The 15,817-nt window shown below is 36.0% G+C and overlaps 1 protein-coding gene across 2 annotated transcripts in view; it reads left to right on the forward strand.

The window, feature by feature from the left end:
- Nucleotides 1-15,817, forward strand: part of PPME1 (protein phosphatase methylesterase 1) — a 51,047-nt gene that overhangs the window by 19,390 nt on the left and 15,840 nt on the right. For both annotated transcript variants that reach the window (XM_012096032.5, XM_004016317.5), the window contains exons 2-7: nucleotides 1,965-2,058; nucleotides 2,601-2,693; nucleotides 6,448-6,505; nucleotides 6,955-7,006; nucleotides 11,467-11,621; nucleotides 12,495-12,585. In XM_012096032.5, coding sequence (XP_011951422.2) covers nucleotides 1,965-2,058; nucleotides 2,601-2,693; nucleotides 6,448-6,505; nucleotides 6,955-7,006; nucleotides 11,467-11,621; nucleotides 12,495-12,585 — 543 coding nt within the window. The remainder of the gene's footprint in view (nucleotides 1-1,964; nucleotides 2,059-2,600; nucleotides 2,694-6,447; nucleotides 6,506-6,954; nucleotides 7,007-11,466; nucleotides 11,622-12,494; nucleotides 12,586-15,817) is intronic.

Below are 15,817 nucleotides of genomic sequence, written 5' to 3' on the forward strand. Positions count from 1 at the left end.
AAATAACTTTCAAAGTTTTGTAAGAATTAAATAGAATCATGCCTGTAAATTGGAACAGTGACTCACTGTTGTGTACAGTAAATATTAGGTACTACTGCTACCATATCCCTAGGTCTAGACGTTAAAACTTCATTCAAGATCCTTAGAATCTATTATAATATGTTTGGCATGCCGTGTTATTGTTGTATTATATATACCCAAATTAATATATGCATAGATGAGTTTGTGAGTATAAGTAAAATTAAAGAGTTCTGCTCTTAGTTTTCCAGCAGGAATTCAAGTGTAACCAGCAAACCAGAAATATAGATCTAGACTAACGTTATAGTTTACTTCCACAGAAGTTTTTGTATCAGAAGGTAGGTTTACACATTTACTGAGCAACTACCAGATTTATTTGATTCTTTTAAAAGATATCTTATTTTACTTAGTCACTATAATTTAAGGCAGAAAGAGTTTAGATCAATTGAATTTGCTCAAGTTCATACTGTGTTAGGAATTACAGGAAAATGGTAGGAACTATGAGGAGTTTGAACTCCTCTGTCCTTCCAAACCATATACTCCTTTGTATTTCTAGCACCTCTCTCTCAACTTGGGAAACTTTAAAAATTATCAGTACCTAGGCCACATCCCAGATGGTTTAAATAAATTTCTAGAGTTAGACCTAAGCATCAGTATTTTTATAAACTTCTCAGGTAATTTTATTACATGGATTGAGACCCACTAATCTGTTTCAGTGCCTAGTAGAAAACGATATTCAATAAATACTTGACTGTTGACCGAATACATCCTTGATTGCCCAGCTACCCCACTGTAATTCATTCCATATTATAGCCAACCTAGAGTACTTCTGTATTCACTTAAATTTTTAAGAGGGACTTTATATTATACTTTATACATACCTGCGGTTTGGTCCCATAGCATGTATAAGAAGATCTCAGGCAGTAGTTAATGTTTTGCTTCTAATAGAATTCTGAATTTCCTTCATTACTGGAAAGAAGAGTAGATATGGAAATAAAGGAAGACTCAGGATTTCTTTCTTATATTCCATCCAAAGTTGAAGACATAGGTTGTAAGTAGATATTTATTGATTAGCTTTGTTTTTAAATGATTTAATATTTTTAAATTATACATGGTTCAAAAATAGAAAGATAGAAAGGGATGTGTGTTGAAAATTGTTCCTCTTCACCTCCTAGTCATAGTTCCTCTCCCAGGTTACCATCAGTGTTATATCAGTATACTTCCAGAGATAGTCTGAACATACATAAGGAACTGCATTTATATGTATTTCCCATTTTTACCCATGTGGTAGTATGTGCATCATGTTTGTTTACGTCATAGTGTATCATATCTATAAATAAGGAATTTTATCAATATATAATTGCTTTTTATAACTATTATTTCTCTGTATACCAAAATTTATTTTAATCAGTTACCTGCTGATATTTAGGTTATTTTCAGTTTTTCTCTATTACAGACAATGGTACATTGAATAGATAAGTCATTTCAGTTCTGTGTAAGCTTATCTTCAGATAAATACCCTGAAATTCAAGGTATTGATACGGCCAGTTTGCCATTTGGTTGGGAAATGAAATAGAAGCATGAAAAAATATGGAAGATTAAAGGTACGATGAAGCAATAGTGACCAAAAATTATTGTAGTAGGAACAATATTAAACTGGATTGAAAGGATAGGAATGAGCCTATAGCCAAGAATAAGGTGAGAGAACTTGTGTTGTGTATATACATGTAATATATTTGTGATTAAAATATACTAATAAAATTTCCTAAAATCTAAAGTTTTTATACATATTTGAGCTTTTTAAAACACAACTGTATAAAAACTTCATATCTTTATGAGAAAATATCTTGCTGTTTTCATTTTAGGTTTAATATTTTGATCAAGATTTTATCTTTTTATGCATGACTATGTTTTATTTGTAATCTCTCTCTTTTTCTTGCCCTTAGCCCTGGAAGAAAGCGGGACTTTTCTCCTGTTCCTTGGAGTCAGTACTTTGAGTCCATGGAAGATGTAGAAGTAGAGAATGAAACTGGCAAGGATATATCCTTTGCAAACTGGCTTATTCCTTAATAAATTTATAGTGTCTACAAAGATTTGTGTAGTTGCTAAAATGTTCTTTATTTTTGCTGCTTATTTCATTTTTATTCTGTCTGTTCCTTGCATGACATGGGATGTTACTTGTAAGACTATTAATACCTTATTTGGCTATAATTGTCTAACACATGGCAGGGGATTAAGAATTAAATTCCTGAAACTGATATATCTTTTGAGGGGATGGTTTCATGAGTCAAGTGAGTTGAACCAGTTTAGTGTCTAGAAACCAGGAATTCTGTCCTCATTAGGGCAAAGGGAATAGTTCGGTGTTTTTTTTTCCATTGAAAAAGTGGTCACACAGCTCCCATGCCTCAAAAACAAGTCTGGTGTCTCAGAAACTTCTCCATAAGTGCCTCTTAAGCTTGGAAGGCTGTAGCTTTGCTTATAATTTGGTCCTGTCTGAATTTTCTGATTGGTATCATCATAACTAAGTAATCAAAAATTTCAGTGAGCAAAAGCTTAAATATGTTCTCTTTAACTATTCATACACTTTTCGAGTTTACAAGAGTGGTTCAGAGGGTCCAGTCCTACTCCTTCTGCATGGAGGAGGCCATTCTGCCCTTTCCTGGGCTGTGTTCACGGTAAGTAGTTGATAGTGGAAGTTAATGTTAGTGAAACTATCAGCTGTGCCGTGTAGGGCCACCCAAGATGGACGGGTTATGGTGGAGAGTTCTGACAAAACGTGGTCCACTGGAGAAGGGAATAGCAAACCACTTCAGTATTCTTGCCTTGAGAACCCCATGAACAGTATGAAAAGGCAAAAAGAGAGAACACTGAAAGATGAACTCCCCAGGTTGGTAGGTGCCCAGTATGCTACTGGAGATCAGTGGAGAAATAACTCCAGAAAGAATGAAGAGACAAAGCCAAAGCAAAAGCAACACCCAGTTGTGAATGTGACTGGTGATAGAAGCAAAGTCTGATGCTGTAAAGAGCAATATTGCATAGGAACCTGGAATGTTAGGTCCATGAATCAAATTGGAAATCAGTCAAATCTAAGGCAAATTGGAAGAGGTCAAGCAGGAGATGGCAAGAGTGAATGTCAACATTTTAGGAATCACTGAACTAAAATGGACTGGAATGGGTGAATTTAACTCAGATGACCATTATATCTGCTACTGTGGGCAAGAATCCCTTAGAAGAAATGGAGTAGCCATCATAGTCAACAAAAGAGTCCAAAATGCAGTACTTGGATGCAGTCTCAAAATGACGGTCTCTGTTCATTTCCAAGGCAAACCATTCAGTATCACAGTAATCCAAGTCTATGCCCTGACCAGTAGTGCTGAAGAAGCTGAAGTTGAATGGTTCTGTGAAGACCTACAAGACCTTCTAGAACTAACATACAAAAAAGATATCTTTTTCATTATAGGGGACTGGAATGCAAAAGTAGGAAGTCAAGAAACACCTGGAGTAACAGGCAAATTTGGCCTTGAAGTACAGATTGAAGCAGGGCAAAGGCTAACAGAGTTTAGCCAAGAGAATGCACTGTTCACAGCAAACACCCTCTTCCAACAGCACAAGAGAAGACTCTATACATGGACATCACCAGATGGTCAATACCGAAATCAGATTGATTATATTCTTTGCAGCCAAGAAGCTCTATACAGTCAGCAAAAATAAGACTGGGAGCTGACTGTAGCTCAGATCATGAACTACTTATTGTCAAATTCAGACTTCAATTGAGGAAAGTAGGGAAAACTACTAGACCATTCAGGTAGGACCTAAATCAAATCCCTTAACGATTATACAGTGGAAGTGAGAAATAGATTAAAGGGATTAGATCTGATAGAGTGCCTGATGAACTATGGATGGAGGTTTATGACATTGTACAGAAGACAGAGATCAAGAACATCCCCAAGAAAAAGAAATGCAAAAAAGCAAAATGGCCTTACAAATAGCTGTGAAATGAAGAGAAGTGAAAGGCAAAGGAGAAAAGGAAAGATATATCCATTTGAATGCAGACTTCCAAAGAATATCAAGGAGAGATAAGAAAGCCTTCCTCAGTGATCGGTGCAAAGAAATAGAGGAAAACAACAGAATGGAAAAGACTATAGATCTCTTCAAGAAAATTAGAGATACCCAGGGAACATTTCATGCAAAGATGGGCTCAATAAAGGACAGAAATGGTATGGACCTAACAGAAGCAGAAGATATTAAGAAGAGGTGGCAAGAATACACAGAAGAACTGTGCAAAAGAGATCTTTACGACCCAGATAATCATGATGGTATGATCACTCACCTAGAGCCAGACATCCTGGAATGCGAAGTCAAGTGGGCCTTAGGAAACATCACTGAACAAAGCTAGTGGAAGTGATGGAATTCCAGTTGAGCTATTTCAAATCCTGAAAGCTGATGCTGTGAAAGTGCTGTACTCAATATACCAGCAAATCTGGAAAACTCAGCAGTGGCCACCGGACTGAAAATCTTAGTTTTCATTCCAGTGCCAAAGAATGTTCAAACTACCACACAATTGCACTCATCTCATGCTAGTAAAGTAATGCTCAAAATTCTCTAAGCAAGGCTTCAACACTACATGAACCAAAGCATATTCTAAAACTCTTATCAGTAGTATGGTATTGGCAGAAAGAATCCAGAAATAAGCCATGTATAAAAATGTTAATATAAAAAAATCCTAATGGATTAACTAATGAATTTAAAAAGGTGATAAGAACATTAATATATGGTGTGGTGCAGCCACATGAAGTGGAAGCCATAAAAAAAAGGTTAATAAGTTCAACTTCACTGAAACCAAAAATTCCAAGGACTCCAAGCAGGCTCCATGGGGAAAAGATAATCTCTAAAATAAATGATGTTGGGGAAACTGAATAGCTCCATGCAAAAAATGTATCTTTTTCACACACACAGGAATATTCAGCCATGAAAAAGAAAGGAATCTTGCCTTTTGCAACCACATGGAGGACTTTGAGCGCATTGTGTTAGATGAAATAAGTCAGATAAAGACAAATAATATATGTTCTCAGCTATATGTAGAATCTAAAAAAGCTGACTTCATAGAAATAGAGATTAGAATGATGATTGTCAAGAGCTAGGAGGTGGGGGAAGTGGGGAGATGTTGGCCAAAGGGTACCAACTCCCAGCTGTAAGATGAATTAGTTCTGGGAATCTGTTAAATGTACAGCATGGTGACTGTAATTAATTATGGTATTCACACTTGAAAGTTGTTAAGAGAATAGATCTTAATGTTATCCACACACACAGGTGATGATTATGTGAGAGGTTGGAGGTTATTGTGATAACCATTTTGCATATACACATGTATCAAATGATCACATCCGGTGCCTTAATATTATATGTCAATAATATTCCAGCAGAGTTGGGAGAAAAGATCATAGGAAACATCCAAAGAGATGACATTTAGATGGCAAATCATATGAGCTTTTTTCTCCTCTCTTTCTTACTAATTTTCCATATTTTTATAATGTGAATGTATGAAAAACATTGATTAAAAATAAAATAAGAAAATGTGATTTAAGAGCTTTGATTTGTTTTATGTTATACATTGACTGTTATGTTAGTAGCTTACCTTGGTTCTCATTTTTACTGCTAGTTGTGTGGTCCTGAGAAGACAGTTTCCTTTCTCTTGACTTCCGTTTCCTCGTTCATGAAATGTAGCAGTTAGCCTAGATAGTTGTCCTGTCTTTTTTTAAAAGTTAAAAAAGCGTTGATGATGTTTACTAACACTAATTGTGATATATTACTCTCAAAGAGTCTAGTTCATTTGAGGAAGAAGATCCTCAATTTCAGCTTTGTTTAAACCAATAAAATTGTACTGGCTCATGATATTATGATTTCTTTTTCAATATATTTTTAATTGGCACAAACTTACGTGTACTGCTGCTCTATCTTAAGTGAATCTTTGGTAGATTTTATAACTTGTGCTGCTTTCAAGGTTATTTCATTATCTGAGTGTCATATTTGTGTGATATGCTGAACCAAGATATAGACTGACTCACGGTTCTTACCTAGAGAATTTCCCTTCTAGAATAGGGAAAAGATAACCACTGAGTGTGGATGAAAATCATAGGTGATAGCAGAGTTCAGAGGGGCTTAGCTTAGAGGTGCTTATTCTGTTTCATGGAAAGCTAGGAAGAGTTAAATTTTAAAGAGGGATTTCATATTTTGAAGTTGGGATAGAGCCAGAATGTGTATCAAAAAAACAGAGTCATTAGTTTAAAATTTTTTCTTTAAAGGGGAATTCCTTTAATTCTCTTGGGATCGTTTATTTCTGATAGCAGTTCACCCAACAAAGTTATCATTAGTAATGGGGAAAGATTTGCTAACCTTGATGTATCTTAATACTTTTCCTTTTCCTCCTAGGCAGCAATCATTAGTAGAGTTCAGTGTAGGATTGTGGCTTTGGATCTTCGAGGTCATGGTGAGTGAAGTTCTTAATTACTCACTGACTCAATGACACATTTGCCAACCCTTTTGAATAGTGTAAAGTATTAAAAAAGTTCACTGGGTCTGGTCATTTCCATTTGGGCATTTTGAGGAAAATCCTAGCTTTTAGTTTTCACAAATATTTTATAAATTCACACACATGTATATCTTGTTGAGAAAATGTCTGCTAATGTAACCAAATTCCAATGCTGGTGGTGTATAAGGAATGTGGAAAAATCTGCTACTGTAATTATCCTCCTTCTTTGCTACTCTAATTATCCTTCATAAAGATATGTCTGTAACAGAAAATCCTTGCTGTGCCTATCATGTACAATTATAAAGTCCCCATTTCATTATCCTTAAGTGAGATTTTTGGAAGACAGTACTCTTGATTTTATCATTTATCTCCTTGGGAATTTTATTTTTAAAATATTTTCTTTTTAGGCGAAACAAAAGTCAGGAATTCTGAAGACCTGTCTGCAGAAACAATGGCAAAGTAAGTAATACTGTTTATACAATCACCTGGCTTACATTACTACCATAAATAATAATATATCATTATGGCTGTCCTGGTGAGATTGTTGAACAATAAATAACAAAGAACATTTTACTTCTTTTTTTCCCCTCTATATCTGGTGTTTCTTTACTATTTAATATTGAAAGAAACCCCCAGTTTCTTGTTATATTCAGTATGATAGTCATCATTTAAAATGGTGCCCTGAAAATTTTTCAGGGAACAGTTTAGTCTCTGTTAGCTTTTGAAAAGTTTCTTTCTGTTCACAGAGGTGAATAGAACCTGAATATCTACTGGGGACCCAAGCTTGAAAAATAGTTGTTTACAAAAGGCCCTCTAAGGTGTTCTTAAGATATCCTGCCCACATACTTTTTCCAGCTTTATAGTAAGATGGGAACATGGTATTAAAGAATAACTGATTATACCCTGGGCTGCAAAGTAAAAGATGAGTATAGCACCTACAGTGGCTCTCAAACCTGGCCATTCATCAGAATTATCTGAGAAATGATTTAAAGTACAGATCATTCAGCCCTGCCTCACAGCTCTTGAATTCATGCTTCTACCAGTGGGTTTGGGCATTTATATTTTGATAAATTTCTATAGAGGAATCTGATGCAGCCAGTCCCATGACTGGTATTTGGGAACCACTATTCTGTATTGTATGGGCTTCCCTGGTAGCTCAGTAGTAAAGTATCTGCCTGCCGATGCAGGAAACACAAGTTTGATCCCTGGGTTGGAAAGTTACCCTAGAGTAGGAAATGGCAACCCTCTCCAGTGTTCTTGCCTGGAACATTCTATGGACAGAGGAGCCTGGTGGGCTGCAGTCCATGGGGTCACAAAGAGTTGCACATGACTGAGTACATACACATACAATGTTCTATTTTGTAAACAGGCTTTTTAAAGCTACCTTGCTTTTAATACATGGTCTCTCATGTTTTTAATGCATGCTCTCTCAAGTATTTTTTTGGCACCAAAAATACCTTGTCCCTTCTTACTTTAGCAGCTTGAATCTGGATGTAAAAGTTCTGTTTTTCCTTCAGAACCCAAATTCATGTGGCCAAAATTGTATTGTTACAGTAGATGTTATTTATGTGATTTCTATCTTCCAGGCTTTATTAAGTATAAATTAAACATACATTTAGAATAAGTTATTTGTTTCAATCCATAGTGTAAATATTGTCACCTTTTTATCAATGAGGAAATTGGCACAGTAACTAATCATGCGAGGTCACACAGTTAATGGACCTGAACTGTGATCATTCAACCATAGTGCTTGGCAAAGAGAGAGAAATAACAATGTGTGAGAACCATTCCATTCAATAATTGTGTGCCTGAAAAACCATGAAAGGAGAGCCAAGAATCTGCTCCCTCATTTTTCCCTTTGTAATGTGAGAACAGTAATGCCTGAAATAATCAAGCATGTAATACCCATAGAAAGATTTGCAGATGATTTTTAAAGGGTACAAAAAAGTGAAATATATCATCTTAAGTGGCCAGGCAGCCAGACAAGGATCTGATAGCTTGACTGACATTCAAGAAGAAATTAAAGAATTGACAATGACCTTAAGGAAATACTGCCTAATCATGTATGAATCTGGGACAATCAGGAGAGAGAAATCGGATAGTAATAAACAAGGAAAGCTTAATATAAAGATTTATTAATTATAACAGGACTGGAGTAATGAGGAATTGGCTAGTAAAAAGTAAGATTTCTAAAGAATATAGGGTTAATTAAGTTGATTATGGGAATCAATGTCACAGTGTATACGTGTCAAATCATGACGTTGTACACTTTTAAAATATAATTTTATTTGTCAGTTACATCTCTGTAAAACTGGGAACAGGTTTGAAAAAGAGAAGGAAAGACTAGAAATAGTAGATGTAAGAAGCAGCCACTTCCTATTTTCCCTCAGTCTGAGACAGCACCTGAGTGGAAAAGATTGAGATCCCCTTGTTGGAGAGGGTACTAACGATGACTTACTGAAGGTATAGAAGTCACTTTGATGCTTTGTTGGCAGAACTTGCCAGAAATCTGCCCTTTCGGGTTCAGGGGAAGCTGTTCTCATAGAGTTGTCTCACCAGAGGCACTCTGTAGCAAAATTACCAGGGATGGTTCCAGAGATCTGCAGTACAACATAATGCCTATAGTTAATGATGCTGTGCACTTAGAAGTTTGTTAGGAGGGTAGCTCTCATGTAAAGTCTTTTTACCATGCATATGTGTGCACGCGCGCACACACACACACACATACACACACACACACACACACACGAACAGCACAAGGAATCTTGAAGGTGATGGATGTGTTTATTCCCTTGATCATGGTGATGATAACAGGAGTTGATCATGGTGATAATAACAGGAGTGTATACTTACCAAATGGTATACATTAATTTATGTACCATTTTTATATACCAATTATACTTCAAAAATCTAGGGAGAATAAAAGAACATTATGGGGAGATGGAGTGTTTGGAGAATCCTTGTGTGTTGCAAGAGCTGGTCACTGGAAAAGCTGTGTGTGCTGCAGGTCTTGGATGCTAGACAAGCTACAGGAGCTTGTGGAGTCAGTGCACATCAGGAACAAAACCCTCTCTTTCTGCACTCTCTCCTTTGCCCTCTACTGGCATAGCTTGACATCTTGCCAGCTAGCAAAGGAAAAATATTTAAAGGCCTCATCCAGTTATTGCGGAACATGTAAAAGGTGAATAAGAGCTAAGAGATAATAAGTTGATAACTCACACAAAAAGTTCAAAAGAAAATAAATGGTTAAAACCTTCTGTAAGAGCTGAAGATAATTACCAAGAATCAGAAGAGTCAACAAGTTGGATTCTTACTGAAATAGGTGAAGCAATAAAACATTTATATTGTTTCTGAATTCAATCACTTTGTGAAACAAAAATCTTTAAATGGGCACTTTAATGGGCAGTTGGTGGGTTTTCAAGTAGCCCTGACAGCATGGGTTTTGCCTTTCACATCAACTTAGAACCTAAACTCTATGTAAAATGAAACTCCACTGAAAGTAGAAGAGCCAAGATTCGAGCTCAGCTTACTCTGATACTCCATTTTCTGTTATGTCTGTGATACGCTATACTGCTTTTCAGGAAATGAACTAGTATTAATAAATATGACAGGATTCCCCTAGATAGCATCTACCAAAATTATATATTCAGTTACTAACTAGATAATCTTTCATAGCATCCTTTTATTTTACTCATTATACCTGACAAACCAAAACTTTTAGCCTTAAATTTAACTCTGAGGGAATATTAAAAATTATTTGTTTTTGCTTATAAAATTGAGTGGCCTGCTTATTTTTCATTCACATTGTCTGTAGACATTACAACTATCCTATTCATATCTACAATTGTTGTATGAGATTTTTAAAATTAATTCCTTCAGAAATAATAACATTTATTTTTGCCATTCTGAATACTTTGGAGAACCATATTTGAAAGACTGTGTCCCTGCATTCACAGCTGCTATATGGCTGACAGTGTGTGAGTGCCTGAGGTATGCAGTGACATTCAACAAGACAAAACTGCTTGAAGTTGCCTGACTGACTCACTCCCAGAAGACAGGGCCAGTGGTCTCTAGAGACACACCTTGCTTACTCTTCCTATAGCAAAGAAGGCCCATACACGAATGAAAAACAAAGTTATGCTTTACTTCTCCTTTTCAAAGCTTTGGGGTTTGACTGTGTTAAATAGGTTCACTCGTAATTAAAGACTGGAACAGAAGCCAGTAAAAATTAGCTCTGAACATTTTTCTGGTTTCTCAGAACACTAAATTTGCATTCATACTTCAAGCAAATTTACATGCCAAATTGTAAATAATAATTAATATTTGTATAACACCTTACTCTTTTCAGAGTAAAGTGATGAAAGTACTCTTTTCACCACTGAGTGTCTCAGTAATCCTCAGAGCAATCCAGAATAGTAATTGATATTCTTATCTTCATTTTATAGATGTTGAAACTCTAAGAGATTAAGTAGCTAATCCAAGTTCACATAGTAAAAAATAAACTAGGTCCACAGTTCATCTTGCAGTTGATGTCAAACCGCTACATTATAATGCTTAAAAAGATTGTTTTCCTGTTTCATGGATAGGAAACTGAGGCATAGAGCCGTTGAATGATTTGTTCAGAGTTTCAGGTTTATTTTCAGTTTAAAATAAAGATAGATATTTATGTAATTGAACTAAACGTGTAGAACAGTGAAAGTGTGATGTAAAGGGAAATCAAAGTTTTAGTTCTTAGCTCTTCTTGTATAGGTACTGGGGACTGTGTTAGGTTTACTTAGGTGCATTTGCAAGATGGTCTATTAGACCTTTACAGTCCTGGGATTATTAGTTACAGACCAAAGGAGATAATTAGGAAAGAAAACTATTTTTACAGTGTTGTTAGTAATAGTCCATGCTTTACTTCCTTCTCTTCTCTGCAGAGATGTTGGCAATGTGGTTGAAGCCATGTATGGGGACCTCCCTCCTCCAATTATGCTCATTGGACATAGCATGGGCGGTGCTATTGCAGTCCACACAGCGTCGTCCAACCTGGTACCAAGCCTCTTGGGTCTGTGCATGATTGATGTTGTGGAAGGTAAGTTTTCTTAGTGTTGACTAAATCAAAATCTTTGATATATTAAAGATATCCATGGTAGATTATTGTTATCTTGTCTTTATTTATTGTTGACTTTCATCTTGAAGTATGTCCCTCTGTCTTTTGTATCTTTTATTTTTAGTGTTATTTTGTAGCAAAGGCATTCCAAGTATTTTTTTATTTGGATATAATTGACATTTAACTTTTCAAATGTACATCATCATGGCTTGATATATTTGTATATTGTGAAATTATCACCACAACATATCTAGTTAACATATGTTATCACACAAAGTTACAGAATTGTGTATCTGTGTGTGTGATGAGAACTTATAAGATCTTAGCAACTTTCATATATGCAATATGGTATTGTTAACTATAATCACCATGCTATACATTACATACCTAGGACTTACTTATTTTATTAGTGGAAGTTTGTACTTTTCACACCTTCACTCATTTTGTCCACACCTCACATTATATAATCATTTTACATGCCATCAGAAACTCGACATAAACATCGTTTATGGCTGCATAATATTTCAATTGTATGTATATCCCATAGTTTTATTTACTGTTTAAAAAGAAACTACCATGTTTTTTCTGATCCAGCCTCAGAAGTCACACTATTGCTTGTGTAAGTTAGCTCTAGTCAATGTGGAGGAACTACTGAATACCAGGAGGCAAAAATCATTGGAGGACATCTTAGAAGGAGGCAATCACATTAGCCTTCTGAATTTTTTTAAACTGATTTTTCCCTCCATGGTCACTTAATTCTGTCATTGAGGGGAGATACATAGTATATAGTTGACTCTTTATGTTGACTCAGAATATGTTAAGTACTGTGGTTAAAATTTTCTGTTTAACATCTAGGTACAGCCATGGACGCACTTAACAGCATGCAGAATTTCTTACGTGGTCGTCCTAAAACCTTCAAGTCTCTGGAGAATGCCATTGAATGGAGGTAACCCACAAATTTATATTATCTATATTTTAAATGTTAGGTTTTAGCTTTTTTATCAGCTCAAGCACCAAGTTGAAGGGAATGGTTCAGTTTCCAAGCCTTAGCTTTGTTGTAATATCATGTATGGAAACATTTATATAAAGAGCAGTTTTAAAAAATAAACGTTTTGGACTTGGCTCAGTTGTCTAAAACCCATCCTTTATCTAATATACTATAGTACCTCCTAGAATCTTAACAATTATGGATTACCTGCTGTCTAGCTGTTCCATCTCTAAGGTGAGATTTTGGACTAAATGCGACTGTAAGGCCTTTTCCACCTCTGATGTGCCATGATTCTAGATTCACTTTCTCTATTTCAGAGAAGGTGGAGAAACAGATGGGTTTAGGTTCCCTTCTCGGCTTTTATTTGCGTTTGGCCTAAATACAAACCCTTTGCTAAATAGTTTTCATAGAAATTACTGATAGAATTGGCTATGGTTTCCACTTAAGTAAAGGCTGTTCAGTCATTAATTTATTCACTAATTCAATAAATTATTTGACCATTTATTAAACACATATTTATTGAACACTTTGTGCTAAAGGGTAATGATGCAAAGATGAGTAAAACACTGTCCCTCCCCTACAGAGATCAGTTTTGGGATAAAATGTCTTCGGTATCCTTTTTTCCTACCTATTCCTCAAAATCCATTTCTACTCCCCTCTCCAGAATACTTCCTATAACTCCTCCAAACCACCCCGGTCATTCCCTCGGCAAAACTGCTAAAAACCTTCAAGTCTATATTACATCATACTGTTTACCCCTAAGTCTTCTAATCCTTCTTTAAGGGACATGCTTATATTGTTAATTTTTATTTCTATCTTAATGCTCTTCCTGCATCATAAGATCAGAAGCTATTCTCTATTTCTTTTGTACTTTCATATAACATATACCGTACTGCAGGGGGCTTTAGCAGGCAGAATGCATCTATTTACTGAGTCAGAGATATCGAGTGAGAATTAAGAACCTGGCAAATGTATCTTAGGGATTCCTCCTAGGACAGAGGATCTCATGCCAAATATGGCTTGCCAGAATGATGTTTGTCTTTGATATGGTTGCTTTTGCCTCCCCTGTTTACTACCATGATGTAAGATGCTCTCTTGGGAGTACCAAAGATCGCTTAAGCAGCCACACTGAGAATGCAACTGCTACTAGCTCAACTTGTATCTTGGGCATCCTACCTGCCTCCCCAGTAACAACCAGTGGAAAAATTATCACAGATAACTTTTAAAATTTATTCAGTTAACACTTTTTTTTCAGGTACCTAAGATGTATCAGTACCTGATCTAAGAACTGGGTATTAAGGAACTAATAACTAAGGAATTATTAAGGAACTGGAACTAAGGAATTGGGCTTAGTTCCTTTCATCAAAAACTGGAATACATACAAGTAATTATATAAATACAACACAATGAAGGAGGTACAGAAGACAAGTACCCAAACCAGTCTGAGGGTCATGGTGCACCTTCTCTTAAGGGGAGACAGAGTCTTGATTCTAGTGTCAGATGTGGGATAGAATAAGCATTCTATTTGTTGAATGTTAAAATGTTCTGGGTTCTATGACAGCCACTGATTTTTAGATATCTTTTGAGCGTAAGAATCAGAAAGAATACTACCAGCTTTTTGGTCATTTTATTTTGTGTCTGAGGGGTATCTGAATAGTTTATGACTCATGGCCATTTTGGTTATTCCAGATTCGAGGTGGGGACAAGATGTTGAAATACAAGACCATCTATTTAATCCAGTAAAGATTTAAAGCACAGTGAATTTCTGCTTTTGTTCTCTTGGTCATGCAAATAAGAGGCAGTAGGGTGTAGTCATTAAAAGCCTGGGCTTTGAAGTCAGGAATGGATTTGGATCTTGGTTCTACCACCTAGATGCTCTGAGGAAAGCAGAATAGGGGAAGCAGTTGAGGAGGAAAGGTGATAACAAAAGTGAGAAATTGGTTAGGAAACAATTGTAGAAGAGAGTAATGCTGGTCAGCATAGACTGTGATGGCAACAGAGGAAATTATATGGTCATATTTGGAATGTATTTTAAAGGCAGACTGACAGCATTGCCTTATGGATTGTGTGTTGGGAGAGCAGGTGAGGGGAGATGTGGCATTCAAGGATGACTGCTAGGTTTTTAACCCAACAATTGATGAATGACAAAGAGCAGCAGATTTGAGGGCAGGCAAGGGGCAGGAATCAGGCCTTTTATTCACATGGTCAAATAAAAATATTCTCTTTGAATATGCAAAAAAAAAAAAAAGATTGAATGCAGTCATTTAGTTGATAGAAAAAAGATCCAAGTACTGAGCTTTGGGGTACACTACAGTATTTAGACCTTGGAAAGGAAAGCAATATCCATCAAAATAAACTGAAAAGGCACAGTTGGTGAGATAGAAGGAAAGCAAGAGTGTGTTAGCACTCTCTTGGAAGAAGAAAAAATCTTTGTTAAGTGCTGCTGAGAGATCGAGTGAGGTCAAGACTGAAATGACCATTAGAATTGGCCTGATGAAGGTGACCTTGACAAAGGAAATCTCCAAAAGTAAGTAGGAGATTAAAAGCTGATGTATGTTGGGGATGTTGGTTGAGAAAAGGATGTGAGGTGGCAAAGTGGAGAAAGCAAGTAAGATAACTCTTTTGAGATAGAAGAGCAGAGAAGTAAGGTAGTATCTAGAAGTGAATGTGGGGTTGAAGATGTTTTTAAAGGATGTTTTATAATATCCACTAGATGTTTTATGTAGTATCTACTAGAGGAAAAAAGTGACACAAATAAGAGACAGGGTAAGTAAAGGAACAAGATCTTCATGAACAAAAGAGGATTCAACCAGTGCCCAGCGTTGGGCTTGAATAGGAACAGAGATAACTTCATATATTCGTACTCTTCAAGGTAGAGTATATGATTATAATACGGGTGGATTTGTAGATTTAGTTGGTGGTAGAAAAATGAAATAGTAATTCTGATTGCTTCTTTTTATCATTAAAAAAGAAACAAAGTCATTATCTAAAGGGGGTTACAGTATAAAATTTTATGTGATTTTTTTTTTTAAGCTAAAAATGAGATTTAAAGAAATGTGTTCTTATGGCTTGCTTCAGGCAGTGTTTTCAGGTCCCCTGGGACAGGCAGTCATTTTCTTGGCCCTTAGCCAACTCCAGGAAGACAATTCTATTTATAGAGTTTGAGCTCCTAAGCCTCTATATCATGGCA

This window comes from Ovis aries, chromosome 15 (assembly GCF_016772045.2).
Source record: "Ovis aries strain OAR_USU_Benz2616 breed Rambouillet chromosome 15, ARS-UI_Ramb_v3.0, whole genome shotgun sequence".
In the NCBI taxonomy this organism is placed as follows: Eukaryota; Metazoa; Chordata; class Mammalia; order Artiodactyla; family Bovidae; genus Ovis; species Ovis aries.